The sequence below is a fragment of the Physeter macrocephalus genome, chromosome 4 (genome assembly GCF_002837175.3).
Source record: "Physeter macrocephalus isolate SW-GA chromosome 4, ASM283717v5, whole genome shotgun sequence".
Taxonomy (NCBI): domain Eukaryota; kingdom Metazoa; phylum Chordata; class Mammalia; order Artiodactyla; family Physeteridae; genus Physeter; species Physeter macrocephalus.
The window spans coordinates 79,557,854-79,576,708 of record NC_041217.1 but is presented as its reverse complement, the minus strand read 5'-3'; the positions used below and the strand labels follow the sequence as shown (position 1 = coordinate 79,576,708).

General features: G+C 37.6%; 1 protein-coding gene across 1 annotated transcript in view; it reads right to left on the bottom strand.

The window, feature by feature from the left end:
* Positions 1–18,855, bottom strand: part of SPAG17 (sperm associated antigen 17) — a 268,877-nt gene that overhangs the window by 121,483 nt on the left and 128,539 nt on the right. The window contains exons 21-24 of the mRNA XM_028488958.2: positions 11,870–12,106; positions 10,255–10,366; positions 7,952–8,107; positions 6,493–6,606 (exon numbers count right to left, since the gene is read on the bottom strand). Coding sequence (XP_028344759.1) covers positions 6,493–6,606; positions 7,952–8,107; positions 10,255–10,366; positions 11,870–12,106 — 619 coding nt within the window. The remainder of the gene's footprint in view (positions 1–6,492; positions 6,607–7,951; positions 8,108–10,254; positions 10,367–11,869; positions 12,107–18,855) is intronic.

Below are 18,855 nucleotides of genomic sequence, written 5' to 3'. Positions count from 1 at the left end.
TTCTCATTACACAACAGAGGTTCTCAACTCTGGCTGCCCAAAATCATTTTTCATGGAATTAAATGAACTGCTCAGGCCCCCACCTTGACTCTCTGGGGACAAGGCCCAGGCATTTATATTTGTGAAACACAATCACATGTGATTGTGATACACAGTCAGGGTTGAGAGCCTTTATTATCTCTATTAGATCTGAGTATCCTGTTCACTACTGGGGCTCCAGCTGTCATCTACATTTGAATGACTGCAAAATTTACATCTCCAGGCATGAGCTTTCTTCTCAGTTTCAGATCTGTATTTCCAACTGCTCTTAGACATCTCCCCCTGCTTGTGGTACTGGAGACATTTCAAAGTCAGTAAGTCTCTCCTCTTCCAAGCAGATAACCCTCCCTCCTATGTTCTCAACCTCAGTCAATGCCATGACCAATCATGCATTTTGTTTCTCAAGTTAGACATTGAGATTGTATGCATTTTCTCTTTTTGCCTCACCCTATACATCCAACCAGTCACAGAGCCCTCAGAAATTTCTCTCAAATCATGCCTCTCCTATCTATTCCTACCACCTTAGTTCATATTCTTATCCTCTTGCTTGATTTTTTGTAGCAGTTTCCTAAAACCACCACCTCAGTGTACTTTCCAAACTATCACTATGATTATGTTCCTAAAATGAAATCTTTTCATGTCACTTCCCTTTTCGTACTTAAAAAACTCTGGCGCTCACAAATCTTATAGGACACACAATGCTCACCCTCCTCCACTTCAGTCACACTCAACTTCTCATTTTTCTGTAAAGATGTCATGCTTTTACCCAATTGTGTATTTATACAAATGGTTCTTACTGTCTAGAATTCCCTTTCCTTGCTGCTTTGTCAGGATAGTTCCTACTCATCTATAAAGTCTCATCTCAGATGCTATGCTTTCTCTCTCAAGTATTTTCTGGCTGTCTCCAGTACTTGGTTTGTATATAATTTCTAGCACTTATGCAGTTATTTCACTATTTATGGTTTCTGTTCCCATTAGACAATGAATTCTTTGAGTAGATGTAACATGGTTTTATTCATCTTAGTGACTCAGTGCCAGCAAGATGCTTGACTCATAGCAAGTACAGAATATAAATAGTGAATGGCATCTAGTTAGAGGCAGCTGGAAACTCCTCCCTCTCATCCCCATCCATTTACTCAATCAGTAAATATTTACTGAGTACCTACTACTATATACCATGCATTGGGTAACCAGTGATGAATGAGACATCAGGAACTTGTAATGTAATGAGAAGTTCAGATGAAGAGAACCTCAGGTATTCAATGTTGTGTGTTAAGTCCGTGATAGGAAAAGTACAGAGCAACAGGGGAACCCAGAAGAAAGGCATTTGCCACAAAACACTTCCATACAAGCTGTACTTTATACAGTTGTCCTTCAGTATACACAGGGGGTTGGTCTCAGAACACCCCATGGATACCAATATCTGTGGATGCTCAAGTCCCTTATATAAAATAGTGTAGTATTTATTTGCATATAACCTATGGACATTCTCCCATATACTTTAAATCATTTCTAGATTACTTATAATACCTAATACAATGCAAATGTTATAAAATAGTTATTATACTGCATCATTTAGGAAATAATGACAAAAAATTAGTCTGTACATGTTCAGTACAGATGGAATCATGCAACCATCATGTGCTTAATTACATGGTACACGTCAGCAACAACATAACATTATCTTTCTTTCAACACTTACAGATGGCTTTTGTTTAATGACCCAAAAAAGAAATACATGGAATAAAACACAGAATATTTAAAATACATATAGAAAATATAATCATAGAAAAAATATTAATTAATTAATTCTCTCTCTCTCTCTCTCTCACACACACACATAGTGTTAACAATCACCAAAACCCTAGTTCTCCTGTCTTGATTACCCTTGTATGATGATGATGATTGCTATATGGTGTCTATAGTACCGATGTGGCAAGGTGATGAGATGTGTGGCAATCTAGGTAAGTGGTGAGACATCATGTTGAGTTAAGTCTTCTGACAGGATGTCAGAAGGATTATCTAGTCAGGAGAATTGGGTTCCAATTGCAGACACTGTCACTTTGGAGGAGGCTCAATAATACTAATGTCAGAATATCTGGAGGTTGAGGGCTGAGGATCTTCAAGCATTGAAGTTCTAGGCTTCACAACTGTAGATGCTTTAGTTAGAAACACTGTTATAAGAAGCTGTTTCTTCCTTTTCTTTGCATTATCTACTAAGTCTTGCAATGATTGTTGGCATACTGCTATACCTTGGATACCACAGAGGCTTCAGTCCATCAAAGGATTGTACTTGAGGATCATATCCTTTAACACTTGCACCTATTGAAAAAGCACTGCAATATTTTCACGTGTCCAAATTGATGGCTCTGCTTCCTCTAAATTTTCTGTATTATCATAATCATCTATAGATGAATTTGGCAGATCTTTGAGTTCCTTGTTGGTAAGGATTCCTCTATACTCTTCTATGTGTTCCTCGATGTCACCCTAGATCATGTCAAAGAAGCCTCCTCCCCCCCAACTTCCCTTGCAACATTCAAGATATTCCTGATTTCTACATCAATAGTGGGGAAGCCCCTGAGGTCATCGACTACCTCACTCCATAATGGCTTCCAACGTGCATTGACTGTCTTAGGCTTTAGGGCACCTACAGCCTCTGCAGTAAGCACAGTTCCAACCACAGTTGTGACGCTCTTAAATAAATCCACTATTTTTTAAAAAATAAATTTATTTATTTATTTACTTATTTTTGGCTGCATTGGGTCTTTGCTGATGTGCATGGGCTTTCTCTAGTTGTGGCGAGCGGGGGTTACTCTTCGTTGCGGTGCGTGGGCTTCTCAAGCCACTGTGTGGCTTTTCTTGTTGCCAAGTGCGGGCTCTAGGCACGTGGGCTTCAGTAGTTGCAGCATGCGGGCTCAGTAGTTGTGGTGCATGGGCTTAGTTGCTCTGCAGCACGTGGGATCTTTCTGGACTAGGGATGGAACCCGTGTCCCCTGCATTGGCAGGCAGATTCTTAACCACTGCACCACGAGGGAAGTCCTTAAATCCACAATGTTGCAATCAGGGTTAGCACCAAGGGCAGCACGAATCTTCCTGAAGGTGAGGCAGGTATAAGTTGCCTTAATGTCCTTGATGATGCCTTGATTGAGTGGCTGCAGCTGTGATACAGTGTTAGGAGGCAGGAACATCACTTCCACTTCCTTGTCAATGAGGCAGAGAAATTGAGTTAGTTGGGAGCATTGTCAATTATGAGGAGCACCTTAAACAGTAGCTCCTTCTCTTTGAGGTTATTTCTTCATTTCAGGAATGAAGCACTGGTGGAACCATTCCAAGAACAAGACGGCTGTCACCCAAGTTTTCCTGTTGTGCTGCCAGAACAACATAGACAATTTTTGTTTTTGTTCTTTTGGGCCCAGGAGTTGTTTGCTCATAGACTAGGCTTGATCATGCAACCTGCTGCATTGCCACATAGCCTGAGAGTAAGGTAAGCTTTCCAGTCCTTGAACCACAGGGCCTGCTTGGCATTCTGATGGATGTAGGTACGACTGGGCATCAGCCTGTATTATCACAATTGAAGATTTTCTCTAGAAGGTAGCCTTTCTCTTCTTGAGTTCTTCTGGGAACACTGATGTTGCTCTGGCACTGGCCAATGTCGATTCTCCTGTGATCTTTAAGTTCTTGAGGGTGTAGCATTTTACCAGTTAACCAGCCATCTATTAGTGCCCTTAAACTCCTTCCTCTCACTCTCCCCACCCCTCACAAGAGTGCTCACAGAGGCTAAGTGCTCTTTCATGTGTAATTTTGCCATCCAAAGGGACATGCTTCTGTAACATGTCCCCTAGCCACAAACAAAATACAAGCACTTTGTAAGCACTTTGTCATGAGCCTGCGAGACCATTTTTGCCATTGTAGAGGCAGCTCTAACCCTTCCATGAACTTCGGCTTCTTTCTGCTTTACTGTGAGAATGTTCCATTCGTTCTTAGTGACCTTACATCCCACTTTGGCAAGCCACGCGCCACTTTTCAGAAGATCAAAGATTTGTATTTTCTTGTCGAGAGACAGCACTTTCTGCTCCCTCGTGGCGTTTAAGGGATTGTTTTGACCACTTAACTGCTTTTGGGGAGCCATTTTTTCACAGAAACCAAGCATGAACACACAATACAAGTAGCAAACGAACGGGACACCAGACCAGCAAGGCTCAGACAATGAGCACTGGAGAGAGTGCAGATCTGTGACATGGTAGGTGGCCACAGTAGGGTGTGCCTACACATCACTTCATTCACGTGGCTTCAGCATAGTGATCGGCATGGGGCAAATTTGGGGGCAAAATTTTGCTTTTTGCAACTTTCTGGAATTTTTTTTAAAAGAATATTTTCAATTCAAGGTTGGTCGAATCTGTGAATTCAGAACCCATGGATATGGGATACAGAGAACTGACTGTACTGCGCAGTTTGCTTTTCCACAAACGTGTCATGCTTTTATACTACTGAGCTTTTGCACATGCTATTCCTGGTTTAGAATTCCCTTCCTTTGATTCTTTGCCTAAGCAATTTCTACTCACCTCCAAAGACCCAGTTCACATGGGTGAAGCATTCCTCAGAGCAAGTAACCTGTAAGCTGAGTCCTGAAGTATAGGAGGAAGTTCATTGTTGAAAGTGGTGATGTACGTAGCAAGAGAAAGAATTCTGAGCAAGGGGCACAGCATGGGAAATTGGTCAGAGATAAGAGAGAGCACAGTTCATCAAGGAACTGAAAGGCACAAAAAAGACTAGGGTAGCCAAGAGCTGGAGATAACCTAAATGTCCACTGACAGATGACTGGATAAATAAAATGTGCTGTATACATGCAGTGGAATGCTGTTCAGTCTTAAGAAAGAAATTCTGTAATGTGTAACAATGTGGATGATCCTTGAGCACATTATGATAAGTGAAATAAGCCAGTCATAGAGAGACAAACACTGCATGATTCCACTTATGTGAGGTATCTAAAATAGTTGAATTCATAGAATCAAAGAGTAGAATGGTGGTTGCCAGGGGCTGGGGAGAGAAGGAAATTGGAAGCATAAAGTAATATCATAATCAATGGGCATAAGTTTCAGTTAAGCAAGATCAATAAGCTCTAGAGAGCTGTATATATTGAATTAAGAGGGGGGAATTAGATGGGAAATTTGTTTAGCCACTAGCAGATAAACGTTCTTAAACATTAGTATTATATGCATCCTTAAGGAATTTATAATATAGTTTTTACAAAGACTCATGCCTTCAACTTTTTTAATATACAGGAAGTAAAACATTACTTATTATCTACACTATAAACATTTTCAAATGCAGTACCTATAAACTGAAATTAGGAACATCTGTATTAAATGGAAAGATTACATATTAATTTAAGGATTAGATCAAGAATAAGTAAATCACTTAGGAAATAGCATCAACATAGTTGATATAGAGTGTAAATATCTTAATGTAAAATAATGATAACCTTGTTCAGTAGGAGTATGGTTTGTTAGTGATTGTGTGTGATTGTGGATTTTAATACATAATTTGTTAGGCAACAAATGACTTTTCCAAGTGTTGGATTAAAAATGAATCAACTACAAAATTAAAAGTCAAAACCCCAAATAAAGCAAAAATACTAACAAATTTAATGGGCTCTCTAACTCACTAAAGTACTACAATACTTGGCACAAGGTAAAAAACACGGATTAATGATCCATGGGAATATTGTCTCTAGAGAAATGAAACTACATAGTATGGCAGATAATTGGATCACCACAATTCACATGTAGTTTAAGGTCACACAACATAGGGATTACCTTTTGATTTTATAAAGCTTTTTTTTTTAATCTCTTGTGGTTAGATCCCTGTAAAATGCATGAGAACCCACAAGATTTCCTAACTGGTTCTTGGTAAAGTGACAGGTCATTTTGTGGTTTGTAAGGAAATAGCTTCCAGTTGGAGAATTTGTTTATTAAGAGTAGGGTAAATAAATCCTTCAAGATGTCCAATGAATGGCTCCTTTAAGATTAATGTTCTGAAGCACATTGAGGAGTTCCATAAACACAGGATTCATAGAAATATTATTCTGTAGAAAATCAAGAGGATTCTTTGGCAAATCATGTTTTTTTTTTTTTGGTACCAACTAACAGACTTATTTTCATGGGTTAGTTAACAAAGATAACTTATATGTATGTACATGTGGTTATATGTGAGATTATATGTATGAAAAGTGCTGTTTAAAATGTCAAACTATTGTTATTTTCTACATATGAAAGATTATATATGTACATACATATGTACACACACATATGTATGTACACACACATATATTCCCACTGCTCAGGAAATGAGGGGCATTAAATCAGAACATGTTTATCAACAAGTAAGCTGATGGAGGGTGGGCAGCTGCCCTTGGTCACGGGACACTTATCCTTTCTGTTGTGTTTAATTCACCTGGCGCCATTCCACTCGATCCATAGTAACTTATTGAGAGGCAGATTCCATTTTCCAAGGTGGCAGAAAAAGATCCAAACTTGCTGACAGCTTTATTCTCTGCATTTGATTCTTCTAAAAGATAAAATCAAATCAAGGACATTTTTGTTTTATCAAAAAGAAATGTAAGCAAAACTCAGTGTGAAGTGGAAATCACCCAAATATGTAAAAGCATGGATATGATTAAGTAAATTATGATATGTACATATACCAATGAATTATTATGAAATCATTAAAAAGTCTTGGTTTTTTTGGGTTTTTTTAAATCTTTAGATATATTTTTTTTAATCAAAGTATAATTGACTTCAATATTACATTAGTTTCAGGTACACAGCATAGTGGTTTGATATTTTTATAGGTTATGCACCATACAGTTATTATAATATTATTTTTAAAAATATTTAATGAATAGGAAACTGCTCATCATGATAAAATGAAAGAAATACACTGTGAATAGTGGTTACTGCTGGGGTGGTAGAATTATGAGCAACTGTCATCTTTTTAAAGTATTCCTATATTTCCTAATTTTTATATTAAACCATATATTTTTATATCAGATGAAAAAAAGAAGAGTAATTTTTAAATTTCTGTTTTTAAGTTCTTGGGTACATTCAAACTTGTCAAACATTGTATTCTTACCTTGAATTTAGAAAACACTGAGACTATAACTAAATTTATTAGCAAGATTTAGTTATTGATCTTATTACTTATTACTAACTTGAGTCCAAAAGCATTTTATTAATTAACTCATCTCCATTTGCAGGTATAACCTACACTGGGCAAGAAGCAATTAATTTTTCCAGCTGGTGTTGCCAGGACATGTTAAATGGTGTTATCAAGAAGTTTCATGGTGTATGATCAATGGACATCCACTTGGAACTCTCATCTACAAGCAAGTAGAGATGCTCAAGGCCAAATTTAGGATTTTTTTCTTGTTCTTGCAGTTTAAGAAATTTGATACTACATGGAGATCCAAGTGATAGAGCATAGATAGAAACCCTATCATTCACAGTCAATATTGCAGAGAAGCCAAACCTTCAGTAGGAATCAATTAATAAGGACCTGAGTCCTAGAGATTGCACTTAGCACAGTGCATAAAACAAATTTCAGGCCAGAAAGGACACTGCAAACTCAATGTTGCTAAAAAAGGTAGCCAGCATGTCAGCTGGAATCAAGAGCTGGGGTTCCCAGAGGAGGCAAAACCAAGTAAGCAGCCCACTATAGATGGGCTATGTATACGATGTATATCCCCTTTACATTAGGGAAAGTGTATATAAACAAGACGGCAAAACACTTCAGTTATCATCTGTAAAAATTACACATGCTACCTGCCAGGGATGCATGTGTTTCTGTTAGGTGGATAGGTTTGACCTATGGCAGAAGTACTGATACCCACTGCCACAAAGATGCAGCTGCTTACCTTTTTCAAAATGTTGCTCTCCTTCTCTTTCTTCTTTCTCATCTTCTGAAGGATAATCCTCTTTTTTCTCCTTTTTCACAATTTTCTTCGGGTCTCTTAAATGAATTAAAAAATTGTGCTTGTCCTTTTTCACTTTCACTTTGATAAAAGTTGGGCCTGGAGAAGAATCATGGGATAGAAAATGGGCTGATTGTGATGCCCCAATTAAGCACTGTGATAAGACCTCTAAATAATGCAGCATAGCATTTAAGTCAGGGACTAGAAATACCTAGGGATGTCACCACTTTTATAAAAAGATACCTAAAAGAATAAAGTGATGGTGGAATTCCAGGAAGAAACAGCAGGTGGATCAGGGAGATGTTTGCAGACTTTCTGCTCATACCTAAAATCAAATTACAGAAGGGAGAGTAAATTGGCTAAGGTATACCTATACTCAACTTTATGATCCATCACACGTGATGGTTAATGTGAAAGGATTTTGTAATTGATAAAGAATTGCATGTTAAATGTTAGTTACAGTAGTTATTATTGTTAGTAGGAACATATAAGAATTTCCCAAACAACACATTTTCTGCTAGTGTTCTGACTCATTCTTTGTCTCCTCTTCCAGCTTTTTTCTTTTTTTTTTTAACCCAGCCTTTTCTTTTCAACTTTCTTTGAATGATCATATCTCAAAGTTGATAGAATTAAGATAAAAATATACTTACTATGAACCATCTGAAACATATATATTATATGCATATGCAAATACTGATAAGAGTAAAGAATGGTTACTGAAAATGGAACATAGTATTTTAAAACTTGAGTCCAGTGCTTTCCTCAGTTCTGTGATTCTGAGTTCCATTTTTAATTACTACTATTTGTACCCTACACCCAGGGTTGATATTCAAAATATTAAACACTAAAAAATATTGTAATATAAATAAATATACACATCTATCTATTAATAAAAATCCCTTTCATGTTTTAAATGTCTTTATTTTTCTTTATTTTTTTTGGCTGCACCAAGTGGCCTGCGGGATCTCAGTTCACCGACCAGGGATTGAAGCCCCCACCCCCTGCAGTGGAAGCCGGAGTCCTCACCACTGTACCGCCAGGGAAGTCCCCCCTTTCATGTTTTAAATAAACAAACCTTATATAATAAAACAGTCTGGCATTTGACATAAGTTGTACCACAAAACCATACTTTAAATAATTTGAATAATTTGTAGGCCTTTTTATTTTAAAAATCATTGGTAGGATCTTTTGTTTGATGTGGCAGTTACTATCTAATGATGCTTGAGCCATGATTCCACATAGGGAATAGCATTCTCACTCTTGTAATGATTTCCTCATTAAATTGATGGTCATTTGATGATAGGAAGGAAGGAAGGGAGGGAGGAAGGGAAGAAGGGAGGAAGGGAGGAAGGAAGGAAGGAAAGAAGGAAGGAAGGAAGGAAGGAAAATTAAGAGAGGGCTGGAGGAAGGGTAGGGAGTGAGAAGGGGTGGGCTGGTGTCACAGGCAGTGTGGGTGGGAGGAGCCCTGGTGTCCCTTGTTGGGTTGCATAATCTTGTGGACATTAAACAGGACCCTGCTCACACTCCCTCCCCACTGACTCTTCCCAGCTCTCAGAGACCATAGCTCCCTACTAGACAATAAGCTGTCAAATAAAACCCAGGTCCTCAAACCCATCCTAAGAAATCTTTAAAGCACAGTGAAAAGAGAAGCTCTACAAGATGTCCCCAATAAGTTCCCTAGAGCCCAGATCTGCTCTTCCCCTGGGGAGAATGAAGCATTTCCTTTTTCCAGTCTAGGTCCTCCTCAGCTCATCTCCAAGACCTCCCTCCCACTTAATGACTTCTGAATCCAGAGGCAATTTCTTTATAACAAAAATAACTGGATGTTGGCAGCAGGCCCCCAAACTCTGTGCTCCAGAAACCAAATCAGGAATTTGCTCTAAATTCACAGTATGTGCTTAGTTTCTGAGATAACACTATGTGTTGTAATTAACATTATTAAGTAACGATTTGCTTACTGCAGTTACTATTATACTATTTTCCAATCCTATGGAAATATTTTCATATTTTAACAACTGGAATGTTTGTCTTAGTGTGCCTAGGTAACCTCACGGCTGGCCTGTGCCTTGCAGAGGCTATTATAACAGAAGAGTGTGAAGTCTGAAAGTGGGGAACATTGTGCATAAATGAATCACTGGGGGCACATTATTACTCTCACCTATCATAATCAGGAGTACAAGGCCCCAGGATTATCTGAAATGGATTAATATCTTCCAAACCATTAACCAGCTGCTTTCAAAATGTACCTTTTTCAAATGTTGTCTTTTCTACTTCAATCTGCCCTCCATCGGAAGGATACAGATAATAATTTGTTCCTGAGATTTGGACTGGTGTTTCTCCCATGTTGTATCCATGAAACTAGAAAAGAAAACATCATGCTTTGAGTGTGGAATGGCAACTGACAAAAATTAGGTCATCCATGTGAGCCAGTTAAAGCTGCCATAGCCTAATTTCTGCTAAATGATTTGTCTGTCACTTTGTAGACTCAGAGGCCAGTGTCCATCTTATCTTTGGCACCTCCTGTAGTGTTATAATGACAGGTAGAATTAAAGGAGTTCCATGATTTTAAACTCTGTTCACTGGAGCATCCTCATAACCCAGTGCAAATCAAATCATTGGACCATTGCCAAGGCAGTGTGAAAAGTTACCAATTTCTCTTTCATTGGCTGTTAATTTTCTGTTTAAAGAGAGCTAATATTCTGAGGAGTATTGATACTTTACATTTTAGGAGGTCATGTGTAAAAGACTTTTTTTTTTTTTAACTAAGTGTCGCTAATAGAGCTCCAAGTGATACTGATGCATGCTAAAGCTTGAGAACAACTGGCTCAGAGTAGTAACTAGAAAGGACAAGGGCTGTTACTTTTTTCCCCATCTTTTCCTGATTAGGTTTTTCTCATAAAACGGCTTGAGGGAGAGATTGGCAAAGGGAAGCTTTCACAAAAGCATACAGGCAAGAAACGTGGGTGCATACAGAGAGATAACCCAATGTGCTCAGCAAGTCCCATCATCTGAGACAGAAATAGCCAACCTCTTCGACCACTATTGTAACTGAGCAGGACCCTATGGGGCCTTCCTGGGACAGACTCCTCCCCCATATCCTCTGCTTTAGCTCCTCTGAAGTACATAGATAATAGTATTTGAGGCACATTTCCTGAGTTGCCTTACAGATACTAAAACCAGCACCAAATGGAAGAAATGAACTATTGTACTTGATGACCATGAGCACCATAGCCCCCAGACCTACTGGTGCCTAAGGACTGATAATGTTAACCCCTGTGACACTGCCCTGTTACCTCACCATCAACCAGAGAATTCTTCAGGAGATGGTCACATACCCTGCGACTTCCCTCCTTCACCTGGCCTTTAAAAATGCTTTTCTGAAACCCATCGGGAAGTTGGTTGTTTTGAGCACTAGCTGCCCAGGACTCCTTGCTTGGTGCCCTGTGATAAAAGCTGCACTTTCCTTCACCACAACCCAGTGTCAGTAGACTGGCATTACTGTGTGCAGGCAAGTGGACCCAAGTTTGGTTTGATAACATGTTGACCTATCATTTGCTTATTTACATACACCTAAGTGAATGCTTTTGTGTCAATTTTCCATCTTTACCACCCCTAGAAACTTAGCTTCATGGTATTCAAGAAAAACTGGCCTAAGGGTGTTCCTGTTTTGGTGATTGGCTGCAAAAAAGGTCCTAGGTATCACACGGTGGACTGCAGGTCTGAGATCTTCTATACTAGAAGAAACCCCAAGGCCTCTGTGGTGGCAGTGAAGACTGAAAACCTTATGTTTCCACAGAAGCTGTGATCTTCCCCAAACAATTAGGAATGACCCAAAGGAGCTTTTTAGAAAATTGATTTTACCGAGTAAACGATCTCAGGTTCTGGTTCCTGGAGGGGCTCCTCTGTTATTTCTGGGATCTTTATTTGCTCTTCCTTCAATTTCTCCTTTAAAAAAATTTTTCTCTTGAAATTCCTACTTTCTTCTTTCTCTAGTTTTTCCTTGCCTTTCTTTTTACCAGATTCCTTACTCTTCTTGTCTGCTTTTTTTTCTTCCTTTAAGCGTTCCTCTTCAGCTAACCTATCTTGTTCTTTCCATGCCTGTAAACACATTTTAAAAAAATTAATAGGATTTTGAAACAAATCTGATCCTATTCAGGTTCACTCTGGAGAATATTTAACATGATTTTTATAAGCTGTATCTCTGATGGATCAAAATACTGAGCTAGAAATTGTGGTGTCATCCTTGATTCTCTTTTCTCTCACCCAACTTCTGTATGCTAAACCCTGCCAATCCTCTTCAGAGATCTCTCTTCACTGCAGCTTTTTCTCTCACCCTCTGTTGAAATTTTCTCTACTTCAGGTCTTTTTATCTTTAACCTGAACTATTGCATCAGCCTCTAAGCTGGTCTCCCTGGCTCTTATACTTTTCCACAAGAATCCAATCCCCAGTTTAGGTTCTAAACATGGTTAATCAGCAGTATGGTAGACTAGATGTCCAAAGAAACATTCCTGGCATAAAATATTTCAGAAATGATGGCTAAAATATCAAATCATCATTGCAATGCATAGCAGTACTGGCAGCAAAGTAAAAAATATGAGAAAGCACTAATTCAATGAGGTAAGGAAGCACTGAAAACAGCAGTTTCCCAGGGTTATCTGCCCATCCCTGGAAGCCAAGAACTTGGGTTTTGGAAGTTATAGGGACTACAGCCAGAACCCAGGAGACCAGAGACCTGTGAATAGCACAGGTATTTTTTTAAATGACACCTTCACTGAGTGAACTAGAAAAAAATCTTGCCCCATAGAGTAAAATAATGAAACCTAGTCAGCTTCCCTGGCCCTGAGTTAAAGTAGGAGCAGAGAGGGCAGGAGGAAATTGGCTCTGAGAACTCTTAACCACAAGCCTGTCCTCACATAGATTTGTGGCCAAAATGTACATCACCTTAAAAGTATTCTGAAAAGATTGTGGGCAAAATGTGAGTTCACAAAGGAAAATCACAAAATGTGAGGAACTAAGTCAAAATCAAAAACCTGTAGAAGAAACAAACTCTGAAATTATACTTACAAAGACTGCAGATATTGGAATTATCAAACAGAGAATACAAAATAAGTACTTTAATATGTTTAAAGAAAGAAAAGGAGGCATCAAAAGTATCAGTAAAAACAAGAGCGTATCAAAAATCAGTGAGTTTGAAAGCCCTAATGGAAATGGAATAGGATTTTTGAAAAGGCAGTATTTGAACAGATAATGGATGAGACATTTCCGGAGCTGATGAAAGACACTAACCAGTGAATCAAACCCAGGAAATGATAGAGATGTGCTGGACCTGGGTCATATTGACTTTGAAGAGTTTATTGTTAAATTTTCAGGAATTCTGAGAGCCAGTTTTAACCACATCCATTCTTAAAATCAAATGATACAAATGCACAATAAAATACCATTAAAAACAAAGGCAATAAATACTCAAAACGTACCACTTTCCTAACTATTTTGTTACATTTAACTATGATTTATGCCAGCGGTCCCCAACCTTTTTGGCACCAGGGACCGGTTTAGTGGAAGACAATTTTTCCACGGACAGGGCTGGGTGGGGGGGTGGTTCAGGCGGTAACGCGAGTGACGGTTCAGGTGGTAATGTGAGCGATGGGGAGTGAAAGGGAGCAGCAAATGAAGCTTCCCTCCCTCGCCCGCCCACAGCTCACCTCCTGCTGTGCGGCCCAGTTCCTAACAGGCCACGGACCAGTAGCGGTCAGCGGCCCGGGGGTTGGGGACCCTTGATCTATGCCCTCGGGGTTATCTATGTAAATTGTATCTGTATGGTAGAACTATAACAGTGTGCTACTGCATATTGTTTCCAACTCCGCATACAGTGACATCTTATCAGTAGCTTGAAGTCAGCCATGATGGGAGTATTTACATTACAGAGATCAGCAAATGCTACAAATCAGGGATTTATTGACTGCTCGTTGATTATATAGACTTTAAAAAATGATGGAGAAGATGTTAATAATGCAGTGTGTTGTGTTTTGATCTGTTACACTGTAACTAGCACAAAAAAAATTGAGGAAGTATTCTTCCAGTGTTTAAAAACTATTACCTGATTCAGCAAAGAAGTTGCTAATTCATTGGTGAATAAGTGAGACATATCCCTCTGTTGCTCACTTTTGTCTTACTTGCTCATGTAAATGAAAATATCGATCAGCATTCATTGTGGAACTACACTTGTTTGTCAATTGCAACTATAGGCTGGCTAAAGATGTAAGAGCTTAGTAAAAATCAATGAAAGTAATTCTGTGAGAATCAACTGGCTAAATGGAATTTACAATAAAGAGTATTACATATTTTATTATTTGTAAATTGTGTGCTATACATACCATATATCAGTAAAATTTAGAATAAACTATCTATCTATACAGAATTTTTTTTTCCTAGGGAGCTAATGCTAAACATTTACCAGCACAACACCACATGTTTTCAAAGCAGCTAGAGAGAAAAGATGAACTGTCTATAAAAGAATGACAAGTTAGATCGACAGTCAATTTATTGGGTTGGCCAAAAAGTCTGTTCCATAACATCTTATGGAAAAACCTGAACAAAATTTTGGCCAACCCAATATTAACAACTACAGCATCAGGTAGAAAAATGTGGAACAAAATCTTGAGAGTAATAACAGGATACAAAAAAGTCAACCAAGAATTTTATAAATTAAAACTATGTTTAATGAATAAGGGTAAAGTAAAACCATTTTTCAGACATGTAAAACTATTTTTCAGACATGTTCAATAGCAACAAACCCCCACTAAAGGAAGTGCTAAAGGAACTACTCCCAAAATAGAAGATGTGAGAAGAAATGCTCAATAAAACAAATGGTAAGCATGGGGCTAAATCTCAATAGCATTGACTGTATAAAGCAATGACAATAATAATGTCTAATTTGTGGGAACAAAAAAAATCAAGATAAAACTTAAACACAGGTTGGGAGAGAGGAAGCCATTTTAATAATTCCTTGTATTGTTCTGGAAGAAAGATATTTTATTGAGACTTCATTAAATTATAAATACAAGTTGAAAATCTAGAGCAACCACTAGTAGAATATAAATGAAGTGTATACATTATAAACTTTTCCTATTAAGGGCCAGATAGTAAATATTTTAGGAATTTTGGGTCAAAAGACAAGATCAAGGATATTGTGCAGGTATTTATGTAACAAGCAAGAAAAGTAATTTCTGCAAATATTTTATTGACAACTCACTGAGTACAATTTTTCCCCACAGTACAGTCTACTAATACGAAAAATAGAATTCTTCTGGTGAGGGAGGATAGCATTTTACTTAGAGTTAAAATTAGTGTTCCCTATCATCAAATTGATTGCAAGTAAAAATGAAAAAAAAATACAAAAGAAAACAAGAAAAAAGAAAAAAGGATCACAGAAAAGGTAGGAAAATAGAAAACAGATTGAAAATTGAAAATAAACTATATATCTTAATATATAGTTTATTAGAATAGATATAAATGGATTCAAGTCTTCCGCTAAAAGAAAAATCATCAGTATAATTTTTTTAAAAAGTCTAGTTTATAATCCCTGTTTACAAGAGACACACTTAATTATAAAGCCACAGAAAGGTAAAAATAGAGATAGAATTTGCCAGTAAAATACTATCTGAAAGAAAGCTCCTATCCCTTTGTTTTTCTTTATTAATTTTAGAATCAGCTTTCCAAGGTTCATTTAAAAACTGCTGAAATTTTGATAGGAATATATTTCTATTTCCCATTGTGGTCACAGTGACTCTAGCCCTTGGTGTTATGAGAATGGTGAAGAAAAGGGCCATTGTGAAAAAACTACCTATTGTTGAAACTCTGGGCTGCTGTAACGTGATTTGTTAAGATAAAACTGGAACCCTGACGAAGAATGAAATGACTGTTACCCACATATTTACATCAGATGTCCTGCGTGCTGAGGTTACTGGAGTTGGCTACAATCCATTTGGGGAAGTGATTGTTGATGGTGATGTTGTTCATGGATTCTATAACCCATCTGTTAGCAGAACTGTTGAGGCAGGCTGTGTGTGCAATGATGCTGTAATTAGAAACAACACTCTAATGGGGAAACCAATGGAAGGAGCCTTAATTGCTCTTGCAGTGAAGATGGGTCTTGATGGACTTCAACAGGATTATATCAGAAAAGCTGAATACCCTTTTAGCTCTGAGCAGAAGTGGATGGCTGTTAAGTGTGTGCACCGAACACAGCAGAAAACAAAATCAACCGATGTAACTAACAAAACCCAAACCCGCTGACCTGACTCAGGATCTAGAAGAGGTCAGCCTGGCACAGATATGAAAAAGTACCAATTTAAAAACAGCCCCACAGGACTTCCCTTGTGGCACAGTGGTTAAGAATCCACCTACCAATGCAGGGGACACGGGTTCGATTCCTGGTCTGGGAAGATCCCACATGCAGTGGAGCAACTAAGTCCATGCGCCACAACTACTAAGCCTGTACTCTAGAGCCAGTGAGCCACAACTACTGAGCCCATGTGTCACAACTGCTAAAGCCCGCGTGCCTAGAGCCCTGCTCTGCAACGACAAGCCCGCACACTGCAAAGAAGAGTAGCCCCTGCTCGCTGCAACTAGAGAAGCCCGCAGGCTGCAACGAAGACCCAACGCAGCCAAAAATAAATAAATAAATAATTAAAAAACCAAAACAAAAGAAAGTATGAGTATATATTTTTAAAGGTACATGAGTATATTTCATATCCTAAACTGAGTCTTTTCATCCATGACAATGGTATATTTTCCCACTTATTCAGGTGTTTATTGTCTTTCAATAATATGTTGTAACTTTCTCCATAAAGAAAAATCCTTTATTAATTTATTTTTCTTGGCACCTTATAGTTTTTGTTGCTCTTGTGAATGATATTGGTTTTATGTTACATTTTCTAATTGGTTATTGCTGGTGAATAGGAACTCCAGCGATTTTTTTTTTCTATGTTAATCTTGCATACAGTAACCTTGCTGCGCTTCCTTAATTCATTTTAAAAGCCAACATGCACCCAAATTTCATAGCAGCATTATTTACAATAGCCAAGATATGGAAGCAACCTAAGTGTCCATCAACAGATGAACAGCTAAAGTAGATGTGATATAAATATATACAATGGAATACTACTCAGCTGTAAAAAGAATGAAATTTTGCCATTTGCAACAACATGGATAGACTTGGAGGGTATTATGCTACATGAAGTAAGTCAGAGAAAGACAAATACTGTATGATATCACTTACATGTAGAATCTAAAAAATACAAAAAAACTAGTGAATATAACAAAAAAGAAACAGACTCACAGATATAGAGAACAGATTAGTAGTTACCAGTGGGGAGAGGGAGGGGGAAGGGCAATATAGGGGAAGGAGATTAAGAGGTACAAAGTATTAGGTATAAAATAAACTACATGGATCTATTGTACAACACAGGGAATATAGCCAATATTTTGTAACAACTATAAATGTAGTGATTTTTTTTTAAGTTATAGTCAGATCTTTATTTGAAAATCTCATCTGCCAACTTAGTACTTTCCACCAACTCAGGGTGCAGGAACCTTCACAGGCTTCACAATCTTTTGATTAGGCGCTGCCTTTGTAGTAGCCATTGCTGTCTTTATAAAATTGTGAATCACTATATTGAACACCTGTAACTTATATAATACTGTACATCAACTATACTTAAATTTTAAAAAAGAGCCAACACATGGTGCTTCCCTGGTGGTCTGGTGGTTAAGATTCCACGCTTCCACTACAGGAGGCGTGGGTTCGATCCCTGTTCAGGGAAGTTCCACATACTGTGAGGTGCAGCGCCCCCCCAAAAAAAAGAAGCCAACATAACCTTAATAGTAATGCTGGTTAAGAACAACACAAAAGCCTATCATTTCATTCATCATAGACACAAAAATTCTAGATAAAATACTATCAAAACAGTCAGTTGTTTATTAAAATAATTATTAATTAAATATTAAATTATTAATTAAAATATTATTAAAATAATAACATTCCATGAAAAAAATGGTGCTATAATTTTTCATCAATAATGTACATAAAGATGGACCCAGGGGCTTACTAAAAATTAAAATTCCTAGGTTCTATTCCCAAAGATCAGTTAGGATGGAGTGAAAACATGTATATTTTAAGTCTCTCCTCCCCCCAGAGATACCTAGGCAATTATGGCATATGTTGTTTCATGGGATAAGGACTAAACTTTAGGAAATGCTGAAGAGAAGTTTGTTTTAGAAATATGAAGGTTATTCATATTGTTAAATAAATCTCCATAATTCAATATATCTTCTAAATAAAGGGAATAAAACCCCAATAGATATTAGTTTCAATACCAACAGATACTTTAAAAATTTAATAAGATTAAGCAGCAAATAATAATAAACTTAAAGATTTGCCATGTAATTATCTTTACCATTAATACCAAGAAGCCAGGGAGGCTCACCAATCTTAACCAATGCTCTTTTGAGGGTTATTGCATACTGATGGAGGTGGGGAAATCAGCTCCTGCCTACACAATCTATAAGATTACAACAAAGCTACTGTAATTAAAATAGTATGGTACTTGTATAAGAATAATTAAGTGGGTGACTGAAACAGAATACAGCATTCAAAAATGGTTTAAAATACCATCACATTGGGATTAGGTTTTTAACATATGAATTTTGAAGGACACGAACACTCAGTAGACACTATAGTGTTCAGAAGAGTTCAGGATATCTCTTATCATTTTATAGGGATCTTTAAAAATGGATTAAAAAAATGGGTACCTAATATGTGACATATCAATATTCCAATTTGTTT